Source organism: Saccopteryx bilineata, chromosome 4 (genome assembly GCF_036850765.1).
Source record: "Saccopteryx bilineata isolate mSacBil1 chromosome 4, mSacBil1_pri_phased_curated, whole genome shotgun sequence".
Taxonomy (NCBI): domain Eukaryota; kingdom Metazoa; phylum Chordata; class Mammalia; order Chiroptera; family Emballonuridae; genus Saccopteryx; species Saccopteryx bilineata.
The window spans coordinates 125,930,050-125,945,693 of NC_089493.1; the positions used below are offsets into that span (position 1 = coordinate 125,930,050).

Genomic DNA, 15,644 nt, shown 5'->3' on the forward strand with positions numbered 1-15,644 from the left:
TCATCGTTCTCTGCTTCTATGTGTGATGGCTTGGACAGACAACACTGTATGTTTCACTTCCCCTACCCCTACGCACGTCATCCAAGGAACAAGAGAGTAGGTCAGCACAGCTGCTCCAGATGGAAAAGAAAAGTGACAGCAGGCAGACCCATGCATGACTGTATTACCTAGTTCTGACTCGGGGAAGCAGGCTTTCCTACAGCTCTGACTCGGGTGAGAGGGAGAGAAATGACGCAGAATGATGATAAGAACTGCATAGAGGGTGCCCAAGGGTGCCTGACGGTGCTGTGTTCAGGGCCGGGCACTGCCCAGGCCTCCCCCTAGAGAAAGGCTGAGAGCCGGAAGGAAAGAGCGGCAGGAGGAGCAGCCTGCACTGAGAGGGACCAGCGCCGGAAGCCCACCCCATTCTGACTGGGTGAAATGAGGAAAGAACGATAAGGCATTTACTGAGACGAGGCTCACAGAACCGGGGCTGAAGAGTGAATTGATAAGACTAGTGCAAGGCAGGAATTAGTGCATGCACTGTATTGTTTTAAAGGAAAAGCCCTCATTAAATTAAATACAGAAAAGAAAAAGGGAATCAAAATGTTAATAGCCATATTGAAATCACAATATATAATAGATTTTGAGTTCTGTTTTCTTCATTTCTTATCATGTTGGGAGAATTTCCCTTAACAGTAAATACATGATCCGTCATTAAGGAAGAATAGAAAAAACCCAGCCACGACCTGCCAGGCTAAAACACATCATTTAAGAACCTCACACAATGCAGTGTCTCATACTCGGAGGGTGGATATTCCAGGTCGGCAATCAAAGGGCTGCCTATTTCCCACTGGATGCACTCATTTAATTGAATCCAATGTCTCAAACTGAGCAAGATTATTTAGGCAAAACCTCAGCTATTAACACCCAGGTTCTATATGGGCAGGATTCACTGAGCAGAGAGAGGGGAATGCTTTTAAACTCAAAACAGTTATACAAAATCACTAACCACTTTTACTAAGCACTTTACTTAAACTGCATTTTATATATACATAAAATTTTTTGAATTAAAATTAAGATCTACCTGTTGTAACGATGGTCCTTTCTTCCAAAATTCTCTCCCTGAAGAGTTAAAAAGATGAGGAAGAGGAAAGTGAGACAGCAGGTTAACTTGGGTAGATATGAGTTCCCTAACTACCCAACTGAGTCAATATGAGAAAACTAAATTTTAAAGTTTCCTTTAAAGCTTACAGTTAATAATAGTGAAATAACATTTTTACAACTCAAATTGGCAAAGTAGTCTTTTTTTTTTTTTTTTTTGCAATGACAATATCCAGGTAGATAATATTCAATGCTATGGAGGGGAGGCAGGTAGAAACTACCATATATCAAACACTCCCAATTGAAAGGCAATTTGTCAATATATAGTAAAAGCTTAAAAAAAATGTGCAGACCCTGAGAACCCATGATTCAATTTCTAGGAATTGATCTTAAGGGTATAATAAGCCCTGGCTGACTGACTCAGCAGTAGAGCGTTGGCCCGGTGTGTGGGAGTCCCGGGTTCAATTCCCGGCCAGGGCACACAGGAGAAGCACCCATCTGCTTCTCCACCCTTCCTCTTCTCCTTTCTCTCTATCTCTCTCTTCCCCTCCCACAGCCAAGGCTCCATTGGAGCAAAGTTGGCCCGGGTGCTGAGGATGGCTCCATGGCCTCCGCCTCAGGCACTAGAATGGCTCCAATTGCAGCAAAGCAATGCCCCAGAGGGGTCAAGCATCGCCCCCTAGTGGGTTTGCCGGGTGGATCCCAGTAGGGTGCATGCAGGAGTCTGTCTGCCTCCCCACCGCTTCTCACTTATGAAAAATATAAAAAAAAAGGTATAATAAAAATATGCTAAAATAGTTATGCATAAGGACAGTCACTAAATTGTTATTTATAATATTAGTAAAAACTATAAACAACTTAAATACCTACAGAAAATTGCTTAAACTTAAAAATAGATGGAATTTTATGCAACCATAAAAATCATACTGTAGAAAAAATATTTATTTATGAAGGAAAAGTCTACAAAATATATTACACAGAAAGTAATCTACAGCTCACTCCACTCGCTCACTCTACTCAATCGCATGCACAGGGAGAAGGCTGAAAGGTATTCCTCAAAATGTTAACAGAGGCTCCTCAGCAGTAGGATGAGTGGCTAATTTTATTTGTCATTCTTTTCTGTATTTTCCAATTGCTTTCTAGTAAACATAGAAAAGCACTTGGCACAAGTATTCAGTAAGTATTATTGAATATATACTGCTCACAAAAATTAGGGGATATTTAAAAATGAATATGAAGTAATAAAGGATTTGATTTTTTTAAATTAAACGAGAACATCAGAAAAGCAAACAAGTCAAAGAAAGTTGTTCAATTATGCAGATGAGAAGCAAAACCAACTTTTATTTCATTGGTGAGAATGCATGATACACAAGGCTGAAAGTACTGGAGTATCTGCACGTTCCCCTGATCCCCTAATTTTTGTGAGCAGTGTTATATACTAGTTTGAAAAATGATCCTTTAAAACTGGAAGTATAAAAATTTAGAGCTTCACCCTACCTCATCTATATATCTATAGATATGTGTGTGTGTGTGTGTGTGTGTGTGTGTGTGTATATATATATATTACTAAAACACTTGATTTGATTATTTCTACTCAGTTCTTAATTTATTCCACAGTAGAGTAGGGTTTACTGATAAACTAGACAATATTCGCAACACGCACTGCCTCCCAGCAGGTGACGAAGCACAGAGCCAGGGGACACAGGGAGATAAGCTGTTGATCGGTAATGAAGATTTTGCTTCTTATAAATTGTAGTTCTACCATCTAAATTTTTATAAGCTGTTCCTAATTAACCTAGACTTTTCTAGTTACAAAAAAACTGTTGGTACCTTTGTTGGTACTTTCCGATGCAGTCTTCAATAAGGTTAGAATGTCCAGATTGTCACCAATTCTTGCATAGTAAGAACAGTCATGGCCAAGGGCGTCCAGCAAGCTTCCGTCAGCACCATTTTTAATTAAGACCTCTACGGCATCTTTGCAGCCATACTCACAGCCCAGCATGAGAGCAGTTCTAAGAGGGAAAACAGAAGAATAAAGAACCTTAAGAAAGACCCAAGCAAATACTTCTGAAATCTTCTAGAGCCACCTTTTTTAAAGAATAAATGTTACTTTAAAAAGTCATACTACGGGTTTGATTCCCAGCCGGGGCACACAGGAGAAGCGCCCATCTGCTTCTCCACCCCTCCTCCTCTCCTTCCTCTGTCTCTCTCTTCCCCTCCTGCAGCCAAGGCTCCATTGGAGCAAAGTTGGCCCGGGCACTGAGAATGGCTCTGTGGCCTCTGCCTCAGGCGCTAGAGTGGCTCTGGTTGCAACAGAGCGATGCCCCCGATGGGCAGAACATCGCCCCCTGGTGGGCATGCCGGGTGGATCCCGGTCGGGCGCATGCGGGAGTCTGTCTGACTGCCTCCCCGTTTCCAACTTCAGAAAAATACACACACACACAAAAAGTCATACTTACACCTCTAAGTTTTAATCTTATATTTTAACTTTCTAGCAATTATTTTGCCCAATTCTCTCTTTTTATGCTGAGGAAAGCAGCACCTCAGGAAGTGAAATGACTTATCTAACTCTGTCTTCGGTGGTGAACACTGGATCTCAAAAGGAAGCTGATTCTCGCTGCACACCACATACGTTCTAGTTCTTTCTTATCCTCCCTACCAGTTACTGCTACACAATTTTATACAAAACAAATGTTAACACAGTTTGTGTGACTGGGGAAGAAAATGCTATATGTAGATAGGACAGGGGAATAAAAAAAAACTTGAATACAGAGTCAGAACCTAAGGTTTTAATTGATTTTTAAAACCATCTGCTACCTACACTCATTGATGTTTTTGTGAAATTCCGATGAAAACTAAAACAGAGACAAACATGCTTGGAACAATTTATGATCTAAAAAATAAGGCATTATATATGGGCCAACCAGACCATGCCTCTCTGACACTAAAATTTATTTTAAATCAAATTTTCTTAGTCAGGCTTGGAACCAGATTATAGCATCTGCAAAAACAAATACATGGCCACTTTCTCAGTAACCATGTCAATAATTTAACTGCTTAAGAATTTCTTCCTTTGAGATTCTGAAAAAGTAAAACAGAACTATAAAATCTGACATCTAAAGACTATTTTATTATATTTATCTACTTGCAATGGACTACAAACAATAGGTACATGTTTAGAAAAATAAAATTACGTCAAAAGAAACCGACTTCGCTCATAATCATCCATAAAATCCCAGAAACTCATTATAAATTACTGTAATGCTTCAACTAATAGAGGGGCTGCCTTTCAGCTACTTGGTTGTCAGAAACTTGATGACCATAAACACCAGAATGATAATATAGCAAGCGCCATGACACACCAGGCCTAGAAATTCTAAGTGCACATCAACTCAAACAGCATCAAATACAGAAGCTCAAATAAACCAAGGGAATCTTGGGACAGAGTATGAACTCAGTTTCAGAGGTGGTCCTGTGCCTGGGCCAAGGAAAGAGGCACAATTTTTCTCAAGGAAAATCTGTACGGAAACATTTCAAGCTCCTTGAGAAAGCGCTGCACTCCGCTGTGTATGGATGGTCTAGGTCTCTTTCACATAGCCGTTACTGGTACACAACTGAGGATCTGTCCTGAAACAGGCCAGCTCAGGGCACTCAACAGTCAAAGACTCATTAGTGGAGAAGTGAACTGTAGATGTAGTTTTCACTCTCAAAAGACAAACAAAGAGCTGTCACGTTGATGTAATTTTTTATTCTTCTCCCTTACACCTTATTTGAACCCATTTCATTAGACATCCTCCTTCTTCCACCCTTTGACTCAGGCCCGGGCTCTAATCTCTGCTTGTATTCTGCATTTACTTGTCACCTTCCACATGTTACCCCACCCTAGGCAGGCTCTGAGGGAAAATAAAAAGCAGTGTTAGTTCCAAGGAAGGGGATAACCAAAAGGGATGGAAAGGCTAAGTCCCGGCAGCATTTCAGAATCACTGTGCAGGCTGCTGGTGTGTGGGAGCTGTGATAGAAAAAATTACCTGTTTTGTTTGTCTCGGGAATTAACATCCGCTCCTCTGTCTATCAGTAGTTGACAGATCGCAGGCCTACACATCTGTGTGGCCAGAACAAGGGGTGTCCGCCCATCCTAAGTAACAGAAAAAATAAAACGGCTTTAAGGCAGCAAAATCCTCACAACATAAAAGTCAGAATACATGGGTTGAAATGAGAATAAATGTAAACTGACTTACCATGTCTTTGGCATTCACCGAAGCCCCGTGGTCGCAAAGCAGCTGTATGCTAGAGGGACAGTCTGCCATGGCTTTAAGAACAAAGGGACACAAGAGATGGTGAACATCTGTTGGTGAAACATGGTGTTCTGCTAAGACCATATAAGGGATAAATTCTTCATTTTCTAAACTACCACACTTCACAACATTCACTCTCAGTTCAGTATTATAAGCATCAGTTTCCTATCTGAAAATGGATTAGATAAGATCATTTGGTAAATTTTTATATAATTTATTGGAACCAACAAATATCATCCTTGTAGAAAACAAGAATATACTGTCATTCTAAAGGTAAACACGGATAATAAAAATTAAAGATAAGCTTTCTATTGATAGTATTTTTTAAACATGGGTATATCTGGCTTGACCCATGAAGTGTGAGCTGAGTTTTTATGAAAGAATCCTGTTCACTTTTTTAGAAAAGAGCCACAGTAGACAAAGTATGACTCATACAATTCACACTCTCTTTCAACGTCTGCCCTTAATGATGCAAAGCAGGGTCAGTTTACTGAAAATTACAAAACTGCACGATGTTTCTTCTCTGACCAACACTAATGTTCATATCTGTATTAGGAAAAACATTACCGTTAAATTTATAAGATAGGATTGTTTATACTCCCCATGAATTCTTTTTAAAGCCTATGCATTAATACTAGATTATTAGCACCAAAAGTACTGACAAGGTCAGTGTTCCTTTTTTGTGTGTGTAAAATTTAATAGTGCTAAACCAAATATATATTAAGAAAATCCAATAAATATTCATTTCTGGATGTCTTTATTCAGCAAGTTTTTTACAGAAAATATATAACCGAACTTAAAAAAAAAAAGATAAACCAAAACTGATACATTAATTCAGAAATTATAAAATCAAGAACCATTCAGGCCCAATTAAAAATAAGAATGAAAAAAATGTAAAGCATAATAAATTCCAGTTATGATATATTGAACAAATAAAGCCACTAAGAAAGGTGCTATGATGAAGAATGCCAATTGTTCACCCAACTCTGACCACCCTTTCTTCCATGGCAGTACAGTTATGCTGGGCACATGGATGGCTCCCCTAGAGACCACAGTTCCCAGTGTCCCTGCATGCATGCAGAACCCCATGAGTTAGAGCATGCCTCTGTAACCTTACTGGAGTGATGGCGCTACCTTCTGAGTCTAGGGCTTAAAAGAATGGTTATGCATTCCTGTACAATCTTTCCCCTTTCTGCTAGCAGGAAAACAGAGGTGCCTGCCATCTGCTTCAGTCTTAAAGATGAGGACAATGCCCTAGGCCCCTGGTTGGCAAACTGCGGCTCTTTGGCCCCTTGAGTGTGGCTCTTCCAAAAAATACCATGTGCGGGCACTACCTCGATAAGGAATGTACCTATCTATATAGTTTAAGTTAAAAAATTTGGCTCTCAAAAAAAACTTCAATCGTTATACTGTTGATATTTGGCTCTGTTGACTAATGAGTTTGCTGACCACTGCAGGCGACTGTAGAACTGCAAAATGGAAGAACTCTAGATCCATGAATGACCATGTGGAGCAGAGGCACAAGCTAATCTTAATGTCAGGATTGAAACATGAAAGAAATGTATTCTGCAGTACTGTCAACACCCTTGCAGAGAAGCTGAGGTCATCATTGGATACGAAACATTTAAAGTGGATAGAAATCTATTTCAGCAATGCTGACAATTAAGTGAGCTTGGGCAATAGTGCCGTTGGTAGAACATATTTCCCGTTATCCTACACAACAAACTTCCATCTGAGCAGGCGTCGCCTGTTTCTGATAACTACGTAGTCACAGTTATGATTGGTGGACAGCCATATACTGTTGGGACTTTTTAATACTACAGGACAAGAGGATTATGATTACATCATGGAGTTATACCCAAACAGATATATTTCTAGCCTGTTTTTCAGGGGTCTTTCCATCTTCATTTGAAGATGTGAAGGAAAAGTGAGTGCCTGAGATAACTCGCCACTGTCCAAAGACTCATTTCTTGCTTGTTGGGACCCAAACTGATTTCAGATGACCCCTCTCCTAGTGAAAAACTTGCTAAGAAAGGCAGAAGCCTGTTACTCCAGAGACTGCTGAAAAGCTGGCCCATGTCCTGGAGGCCAGCAAGTGTGCAAAGTGCTCTGCACTCACAGAGGAAGGCCAACGCACACTCTGGACAAAGCAATATTGGCTGCCCTGCGGCCTCCAGACCCCAAGAGCTGCAGCACACGCTCCTGCAAACATCTCTCCAGTGCCCTTTCTGCATCACATTAAAAGCAATGTTCAAATCAAGCTAAAGATTCAAAATTAAAATTTGTTTTTGCAGTAATGACACGTCCTGCACTTACGCACAGGCACTCATGTGAGACAAGACCCATAGGTATGGCCCTTTCCCCTTCTCAGTGTTAGTTAACTTGAGTAATTGTATATTGTCAGAAAAGTGATCAGTACTAGCTTCTGTTTCGTTGTTTCAAATTTTTATTTTGTTTAACAACAGGGCATGCTTGTGGTGACTTTGCAACAGTCTAATTCAGTTAAAGCTGCTCTCAGGTTGCACTCTGGATGGAGAGTGATCTGAGACATCTAGTTCTCGTTGCTCTTTTTTCTTTTGGGTGGTGAGGGGTACAGGGGAAAATTAGTTTTCAATTAGTCATTTTTTAAAAGTGCATTAACGACTGGACTGGCCTTAAGGAGGGCGGAGTTTTTCTACACTGCACTCACTGTCCAGACCTAGCTTAGGAAACACGCTCCCCACTGGGTACTCTCAGCAGAGTACAGTAATGCCTCATTTAGTAACGTCCTCCTCTTTGAAGTCGCCTTTCTCTCCACCCTGAAGTGGGCCCAGTACTGGGTGAGTTTCATGAGAGTAGGGAGACCTGCCTTGTCCCTCTTCTTTTTTAGCCATTTACCCATCTTTTTGAATTTCTAATTTCTTTCACTGAAAAATGAGAAGTGTTACACCTTTTGAAATACTAAATGGACTGAGTACACAATTAAGAAAAAATAATAATTTTCCCTGTCAGTCATTGTCTTGCATGCTCAGCACAGATGTGAGGCTCCGCAGCCTACAGTTCTGTGTTCCCGAGACACTGCTGACGACCCGGAACACGTGCCGGCTGGTGCTGGAAGACGGGCCAACGACTGTGGAATGATTAACATCCTCTTCAGGCCATGAGAATGGAGATCTGCTTCACTAAGAAGCCAGAGGAGGCCTGGGGGTGGGGAGGACATTAACAATATGGGGCCAGGCAGGGGAATCCTGATTTCTGTTCTGCATGAGGAACCCTGGTGCAGCCAACTGAAGCTCTCCAGCTCACTATGTGTTAACTGGGATTGTCTCAGCTGGTTTTGGTCACAGCTTCCAATTTTTAAAAATGTTAGGTAAAAAAAAAAAAAAAAAGCCTGACCTGTGGTGGTGCAGTGGATAAAGCATCAACCTGGAATGCTGAGGTTGCCAGTTCAAAACCCTGGGCTTGCCTGGTCAAGGCACATATGGGAGGTGATGCTTCCTGCTACTCCCCCCCCCCCCACTCTAAAATGAATAAAGTTTAAAAAAGTCAAAATAAAAATAAAATGTTCAGGTCATTTCCACCTTTTCCAAATCCTAATCCTTGTAGATTCATTAGTGTTGAACCAATGCTTTATCATGTCTTAATTCCTTGCATATGCATACTTTACAGATGTATTAAACAAAGAACCCTTCCACAACCAATCATCATCATCATCATCATCATCATCATCACCCTATGGGGTTTTTTGTAAAGCGAATATCACTTTACAGTATCTCTAACAACAGCCTATTCTCATTCCTAAAACAAAGGTGGTTGACAAGAATTAGGAATGCTAGAGCAGATTCCTAAATCCCCTGACACTGCTTTAAGCAGTGGGGTACCAGGCAGTAAGTAAACATATTTCGGGCTGGGAACCTTGTGGCTTTTCTCATGGTCTGGCAAAGCATCTGACTGAGCTACCATCTACGACCATTTGGGAAGTGAACCATGTGACTATGGAGCCTTACTAGGGGAAGCAATAAAAAGCAGTGCATATTTGCAGCTGCTCAGTACTTTCAGTAATGATTGTAAGAAAGAGATGAGATCAGGCAAGAATCAGCCAAACTGTGAACACAGAGGGAAGGAAGTAGAGAATGTCTGGATATCTGGGACCTCACAGATGTGGAGAGACCATTGTTTCTTTTATCACACAAGTTATAAAACTAGTATCAGTCACAACTTTTCTCAAAGATCTCCCAATAAGGAAGAACGGGGGAAAAAGGGATAAAAAGATTCAGTGCTGGACTAAACATCAGACTAAGAAGATTATATTCCCATTCAAGACTATTATTCAGATGGCTCTGAGGTACTAGCCATTAAAGGTAGAGAAGCACGAGCCTAGAAATACAGACAAGAAATAAAGAAGGGTTAAGAACTTTATGTGCAGAAAATAACTTTGGAGATGGATCCTGACACATGGAAGTGGCAGGCAACAAAGAGATCAGAAATGTGCCAAAGCTTGGAGGGAAATTTACTGCCTGAGACCCCAAAAGCTCAGCTGCCTAAAACTGATGATTATCCTGGCCCTTAAGCTGCCTCCACAGACGACATACTCTCCAACATCCAATTTATTTTGGGTCTTGAAGGACAATGGACAAGTAAGAACCTCCTAGAAGGCAGGGCTAGGGTCCACAGTGGACAAAGGATAAGGGATTTCTTCCAGAAAAGAGAACTAGGGGCATCCAGAGGAGCTAACCAAGAAATGCTCTCCAAGACGCCCATAGGAAGTCTTTGCAAGTTTTGCTTGGCAGCGTTTGATACCTGCTATTGACCAGTGACTGCTGTGTGTTTCTGGGTTCTTCCTTTTCTGAAAACGACTCTTTGTTTCACTTACTCTGTTCTTGCTCCATCACTATATACTGTGAGGAGCAGATCTCTTCTGAGTCTGCAGATTGCTTAGTGATGAAGAGCCACATCAGAACCAAAAACAAAAACCAGAAAACTGCAGTGCAGGAATCCTAGAGTTTGAGCAAGCTGCACTAATGGGGTGGCCTGAGCATCCTCTCCCTTGGGGAGGGGTAAAGGGATCTATGTGTGGAAAGTAGGGGCTGCAGCAATACCTGGAAGGCCAGAGGGTTGCAGAAAATGCAATCTGTTACCAAAATCTGTTCTTCCTTGTTCTATAGGACAGCAGCTTGGCCATAACTGTCACCTACACACTACATTTCTGAGCCTCTCCTGCAGACAGATACAGCCAACTCACTTTGTTTTAATTGACAGAATACGAATAGACAGCTATCTACCACTTCTTGATCTGAGCCACAGACTTTGGGCACATGCTCTCCTTCCCCTTCTGGTCACCAGACATGGATAAGATTGCAACACTGCTCTAACCACGCAGTTGAGGGAGATACTGAGGGGAGTGGAGCAACAAGATGGAAAGAACTCAGTTCATGAAGGGCCTTCAGTAACCTGCCAACCTCTACCACTCAACAGTGTTTTTAATAAGGAGCTAATATTGGAGTTTTATTTTTTAGTCACATCAACTTAGTCTTCATTCTAGCTTCACCCATACACCTACTGAACAAATATTAAGATTTCAATTCATAAGTTGTACCAGTGTTAAATACCAGGACAATAAAATCTATAGCATACCAAACACTGCACATGTATACATTCATAAATGGTGATACCATCACCACACAATAAATGTACACACTCATCACATACAAAAATTTCATCGCACACACACACACGTGTGTGTGTATGTGTGTGTGTGTGAGTTTTGTTTTCGGTGTTCTCTGTGTATGATAAAAATTTTAACATGAGAGCCAACCTCATATCTTAAAATGCACATTAATTATGTATATGTACAAATTTATGTACACAATTTTACCTCAAAAAAGCATAAAATAAAAATAATGGGGAAAATTGAACACTGACTAGATAACACTAAAAACATCTTCAAATGCATTAAGTGTAAAAATGTACTTAGGTTACAAAACAGAATCATTATCTTTTAGAGACACAAATGGAATTGCTTATGGATAAAATTATATGATGTCTTATATTTCATATAAAATATGCCAGGGAGCGGAAGAATAGTGTGTGCTGGTCTAGATGAGCTCAAATGGGCCCTATGTCATTAGAGCGGGAGAATAGTGTGTGGTGGTCTAGACGAGCTCACATGGGCTCTATGTCATTAGAGCGGGAGAATAGTGTGTGGTGGTCTAGACGAGCTCACATGAGCCCTATGTCATTAGAGCGGGAGAATAGTGTGGTGGTCTAGACGAGCTCACATGGGTCCTATGTCATTAGAGCGAGAGAATAGTGTGTGGTGGTCTAGACGAGCTCACATGAGCCCTATGTCATTAGAGCGGAAGAATAGTGTGTGGTGGTCTAGACGAGCTCACATGAGCCCTATGTCATTAGAGCGAGAGAATAGTGTGTGGTGGTCTAGAAGAGCTCACATGAGCCCTATGTCATTAGAGCGGGAGAATAGTGTGTGGTGGTCTAGACGAGCTCACATGAGCCCTATGTCATTAGAGCGGGAGAATAGTGTGTGGTGGTCTAGAAGAGCTCACATGAGCCCTATGTCATTAGAGCGGGAGAATAGTGTGGTGGTCTAGACGAGCTCACATGGGTCCTATGTCATTAGAGCGGGAGAATCGTGTGTGGTGGTCTAGACGAGCTCACATGAACCCTATGTCATTAGAGCGAGAGAATAGTGTGTGGTGGTCTAGACGAGCTCACATGAGCCCTATGTCATTAGAGCGGGAGAATAGTGTGTGGTGGTCTAGACGAGCTCACATCGGCCGTATGTCATTAGAGCGGGAGAATAGTGTGTGGTGGTCTAGACGAGCTCACATCGGCCATATGTCATTAGAGCGGGAGAATAGTGTGGTGGTCTAGACGAGCTCACATGAGCCCTATGTCATTAGAGCGAGAGAATAGTGTGTGGTGGTCTAGATGAGCTCACATGAGCCCTATGTCATTAGAGCGGGAGAATAGTGTGTGGTGGTCTAGACGAGCTCACATGGGTCCTATGTCATTAGAGCGGGAGAATAGTGTGTGGTGGTCTAGACGAGCTCACATGGGTCCTATGTCATTAGAGTGGGAGAATAGTGTGTGGTGGTCTAGACGAGCTCACATGAGCCCTATGTCATTAGAGCGGGAGAATAGTGTGTGGTGGTCTAGACGAGCTCACATGAGCCCTATGTCATTAGAGCGGGAGAATAGTGTGTGGTGGTCTAGATGAGTTCACATGAGCCCTATGTCATTAGAGCGGGAGAATAGTGTGTGGCGGTCTAGACGAGCTCACATGAGCCCTATGTCATTAGAGCGGGAGAATCGTGTGTGGCGGTCTAGACGAGCTCACATGAGCCCTATGTCATTAGAGCGGGAGCATCGTGTGTGCTGGTCTAGACGAGCTCACATGAGCCCTATGTCATTAGCACGGGAGAATAGTGTGTGGTGGTCTAGACGAGCTCACATGGGTCCTATGTCATTAGAGTGGGAGAATAGTGTGTGGTGGTCTAGACGAGCTCACATGGGCCCTATGTCATTAGAGCGGGAGAATCGTGTGTGGTGGTCTAGACGAGCTCACATCGGCCGTATGTCATTAGAGCGGGAGAATAGTGTGTGGTGGTCTAGACGAGCTCACATGGGCCCTATGTCATTAGAGCGGGAGAATAGTGTGTGGTGGTCTAGACGAGCTCACATGAGCCCTATGTCATTACTGTCTCAGCTGAGTGAAGAGTTTAAGTGTTTTACTATATAACATTCTAACTTAATGTTTACACTTAATTTCAAATGTATGTTTGAAATTTTCCACCATAGTTAAAAATAATTTTTAAAGTAGTTATTAATAATGTTGGATTAATTTTTTAAACTAGGAAAAAGTGGTAAGAAAACATATGTATCATGTGTTATACAGTCATACTTCAAGCAGCAAAATCGTTTTTAAAATTCCATCAAGTACAGCAAATTAGCATTATAAATATAAACTGCCCTTTTAATGGTTATAAATTTTATTTGTCTTGGTGATTTCATAACTATACAAGTTTCATAAGGATATCACTTATGAATCTAAGCTTATGTTTTTATTTAAGTAGCATTACAAAATTATCATAAAAAATAAAATCTATAGTAATTTATTATGAAGGTCATTTTGAGGCTCAAATGATAAAGTATGTAAAAATGCCTTGCAAATAATACCATTCTCTGCAAAAAGAAAAGAAAAAAATGCACTGTGTAAAAAAATTAAACTATCATAAAAGCACCATAAAATGTAAAAAGAAAACACTGAAAGAAAATTTAGGTATAAATGTTTGAAGAAAATTTGAAGTACAATGCATATTTAATGCAAACCACTTTAATATACTGGAGATAGTCCATATATGTGAAAAGAGAGGGTAAGTATTCTTTTTCCATTCTTTGGCTTTCTAATAAACTGTAGGAATGTCAGGCTTAGAAGAGTCAGGCCACAGGTCAGATACTATATTCCAAAAATACCTAATATCCAACTTTTTTCTAAGGGTATTTTTTTTTTTTTTTGTATTTTTCTGAAGTTGGAAACAGGGAGGCAGTCAGACAGACTCCCGCATGGCGCCCGACCGGGATCCACCCGGCATGCCCACCAGGGGTGATGCTCTGCCCCTCTGGGGCATCACTCTGTTGCAACCAGAGCCACTCTAGTGCCTGAGGCAGAGGCCACAGAGCCATCCTCAGCACCCAGGCCAACTTTGCTCCAGTGGAGCCTTGGCTGCGGGAGGGGAAGAGAGAGACAGAGAGGAAAGAGAGGGGGAGGGGTGGAGAAGCAGATGGGCGCTTCTCCTGTGTGCCTTGGCTGGGAATCGAACCCGGGACTCCCACAAGCCAGGCCAACGCTCTACCACTGAGCCAACTGGCCAGGGCCCCAACTTTTTTCTAAGTATTTTAAGACACCTAAAAAACAATATAGGTAAGTTTAGATACACAAGTATGAGTAATAAAATCTGTGAAATTATTACTATAAATCTTTTTCTAAAATATAGTACACACAGTAGCATGAAATTCAGGATCAACACCTTTAAGCAAACAGCCATCACCACCTTAATTAAGAAATGACTACGTCAGGTGCTATTTATGACTTAATTATAACCACTTATTGTAGTAATATTAATTAGATAAATGTAGTTTTCTCTTTTTTAAATTTTATTTATTGGTTTTTAGAGAAAGAGGAGAGAGAGAGAGAGAAGGGGGAGGAGCAGGAAGCATCAACCCCCATATGTGCCTTGACCAGGCAAGACCAAGGTTTTGAACCGGCGACCTCAGTGTTCCAGGTCGACGCTTTATCCCATTGCGCCACCACAGGTCAGGCAATAAATGTAGTTTTCAAGAAAGAGAAAACTTCCCAAACTAACTACTAATTCTTATTCTCTCCCTCTTCCCCCTTCCCCCACCCCCTTCCTCCTTGGAGGGCCTTGGAAGCTAGTCATGGTTCAGTCATCTTTGGACTTTTAGGATTTAGCAAACTGGCCAGTAAATATTGGCTGAATGAATCTTTTTAAAGCTACAGAATCTAAAAGAAAATTCAAGTTTGAGTAAAAAAAAAAATTTGTGATACTCTGTTTCTCTATACAAATATATACATGTTAAAACTTTGAAATTAATATAAGCACCTAGACGTTTTAACAAATACTTGTTCCTGTCCAGTGCAGCCTCAGCTTACCAGCATCATGAAGGGCGGTCCTTCCCTGCAGGTCTGCATGTTCGGTGGGGCAATTGTACTGTTAAATACAGAATCTTAATCAACTGGAAGAGTTTTATTTTAAAATTAAATATCTAAACTGCTATGAGCAACTGTTATCTCATCTATTTATCAAATACTACTAGACAAGCCACTAAATATTTTGACATAAAAGAAATATAATAATAATGTTGTACTGTAAATTTAAAAATTATTTCACCACACAGAAAAACATACGGCACATAACAATAGTCTGGGATATAGAAACTACACTATTGTTTTAGGGTTGTTGTTTTTTTTCAGGCAGGGTTAAAACTTGAAAAAATGAATCAGAAAAACAAACAAGTTCTGCTGTTAAACTTAGTAGGAAAAAATGTTATGGAAATTCATGACCACACCCTTTAACTGAAAACCCAGCCCACTAGCTCACAGAATGTTGTGGTTGACTGATTACATGTTTAATGACTAATATTATGTAATATAAGTTACCGATGTTTATTAGAAATATACAGATCTTGTGCTGGCTCACTTTGTCTCATGTTCTATACCAGACAACAGAAATTCCAATATCTACCTAC

The 15,644-nt window shown here is 40.9% G+C and overlaps 1 protein-coding gene and 1 pseudogene across 6 annotated transcripts in view; one reads left to right on the plus strand and one right to left on the minus strand.

Moving 5' to 3' along the window:
• The window catches only part of UACA (uveal autoantigen with coiled-coil domains and ankyrin repeats), a 108,171-nt gene that overhangs the window by 31,318 nt on the left and 61,209 nt on the right, over positions 1 to 15,644 (minus strand). For all 6 annotated transcript variants that reach the window (XM_066277947.1, XM_066277946.1, XM_066277944.1 and 3 more), the window contains 5 exons: positions 15,049 to 15,106; positions 5,322 to 5,392; positions 5,112 to 5,218; positions 2,914 to 3,095; positions 1,067 to 1,104 (listed from right to left, as the gene is read on the minus strand). In XM_066277947.1, coding sequence (XP_066134044.1) covers positions 1,067 to 1,104; positions 2,914 to 3,095; positions 5,112 to 5,218; positions 5,322 to 5,392; positions 15,049 to 15,106 — 456 coding nt within the window. The remainder of the gene's footprint in view (positions 1 to 1,066; positions 1,105 to 2,913; positions 3,096 to 5,111; positions 5,219 to 5,321; positions 5,393 to 15,048; positions 15,107 to 15,644) is intronic.
• LOC136333967 (cell division control protein 42 homolog pseudogene) lies at positions 5,731 to 7,620 on the plus strand (annotated as a pseudogene).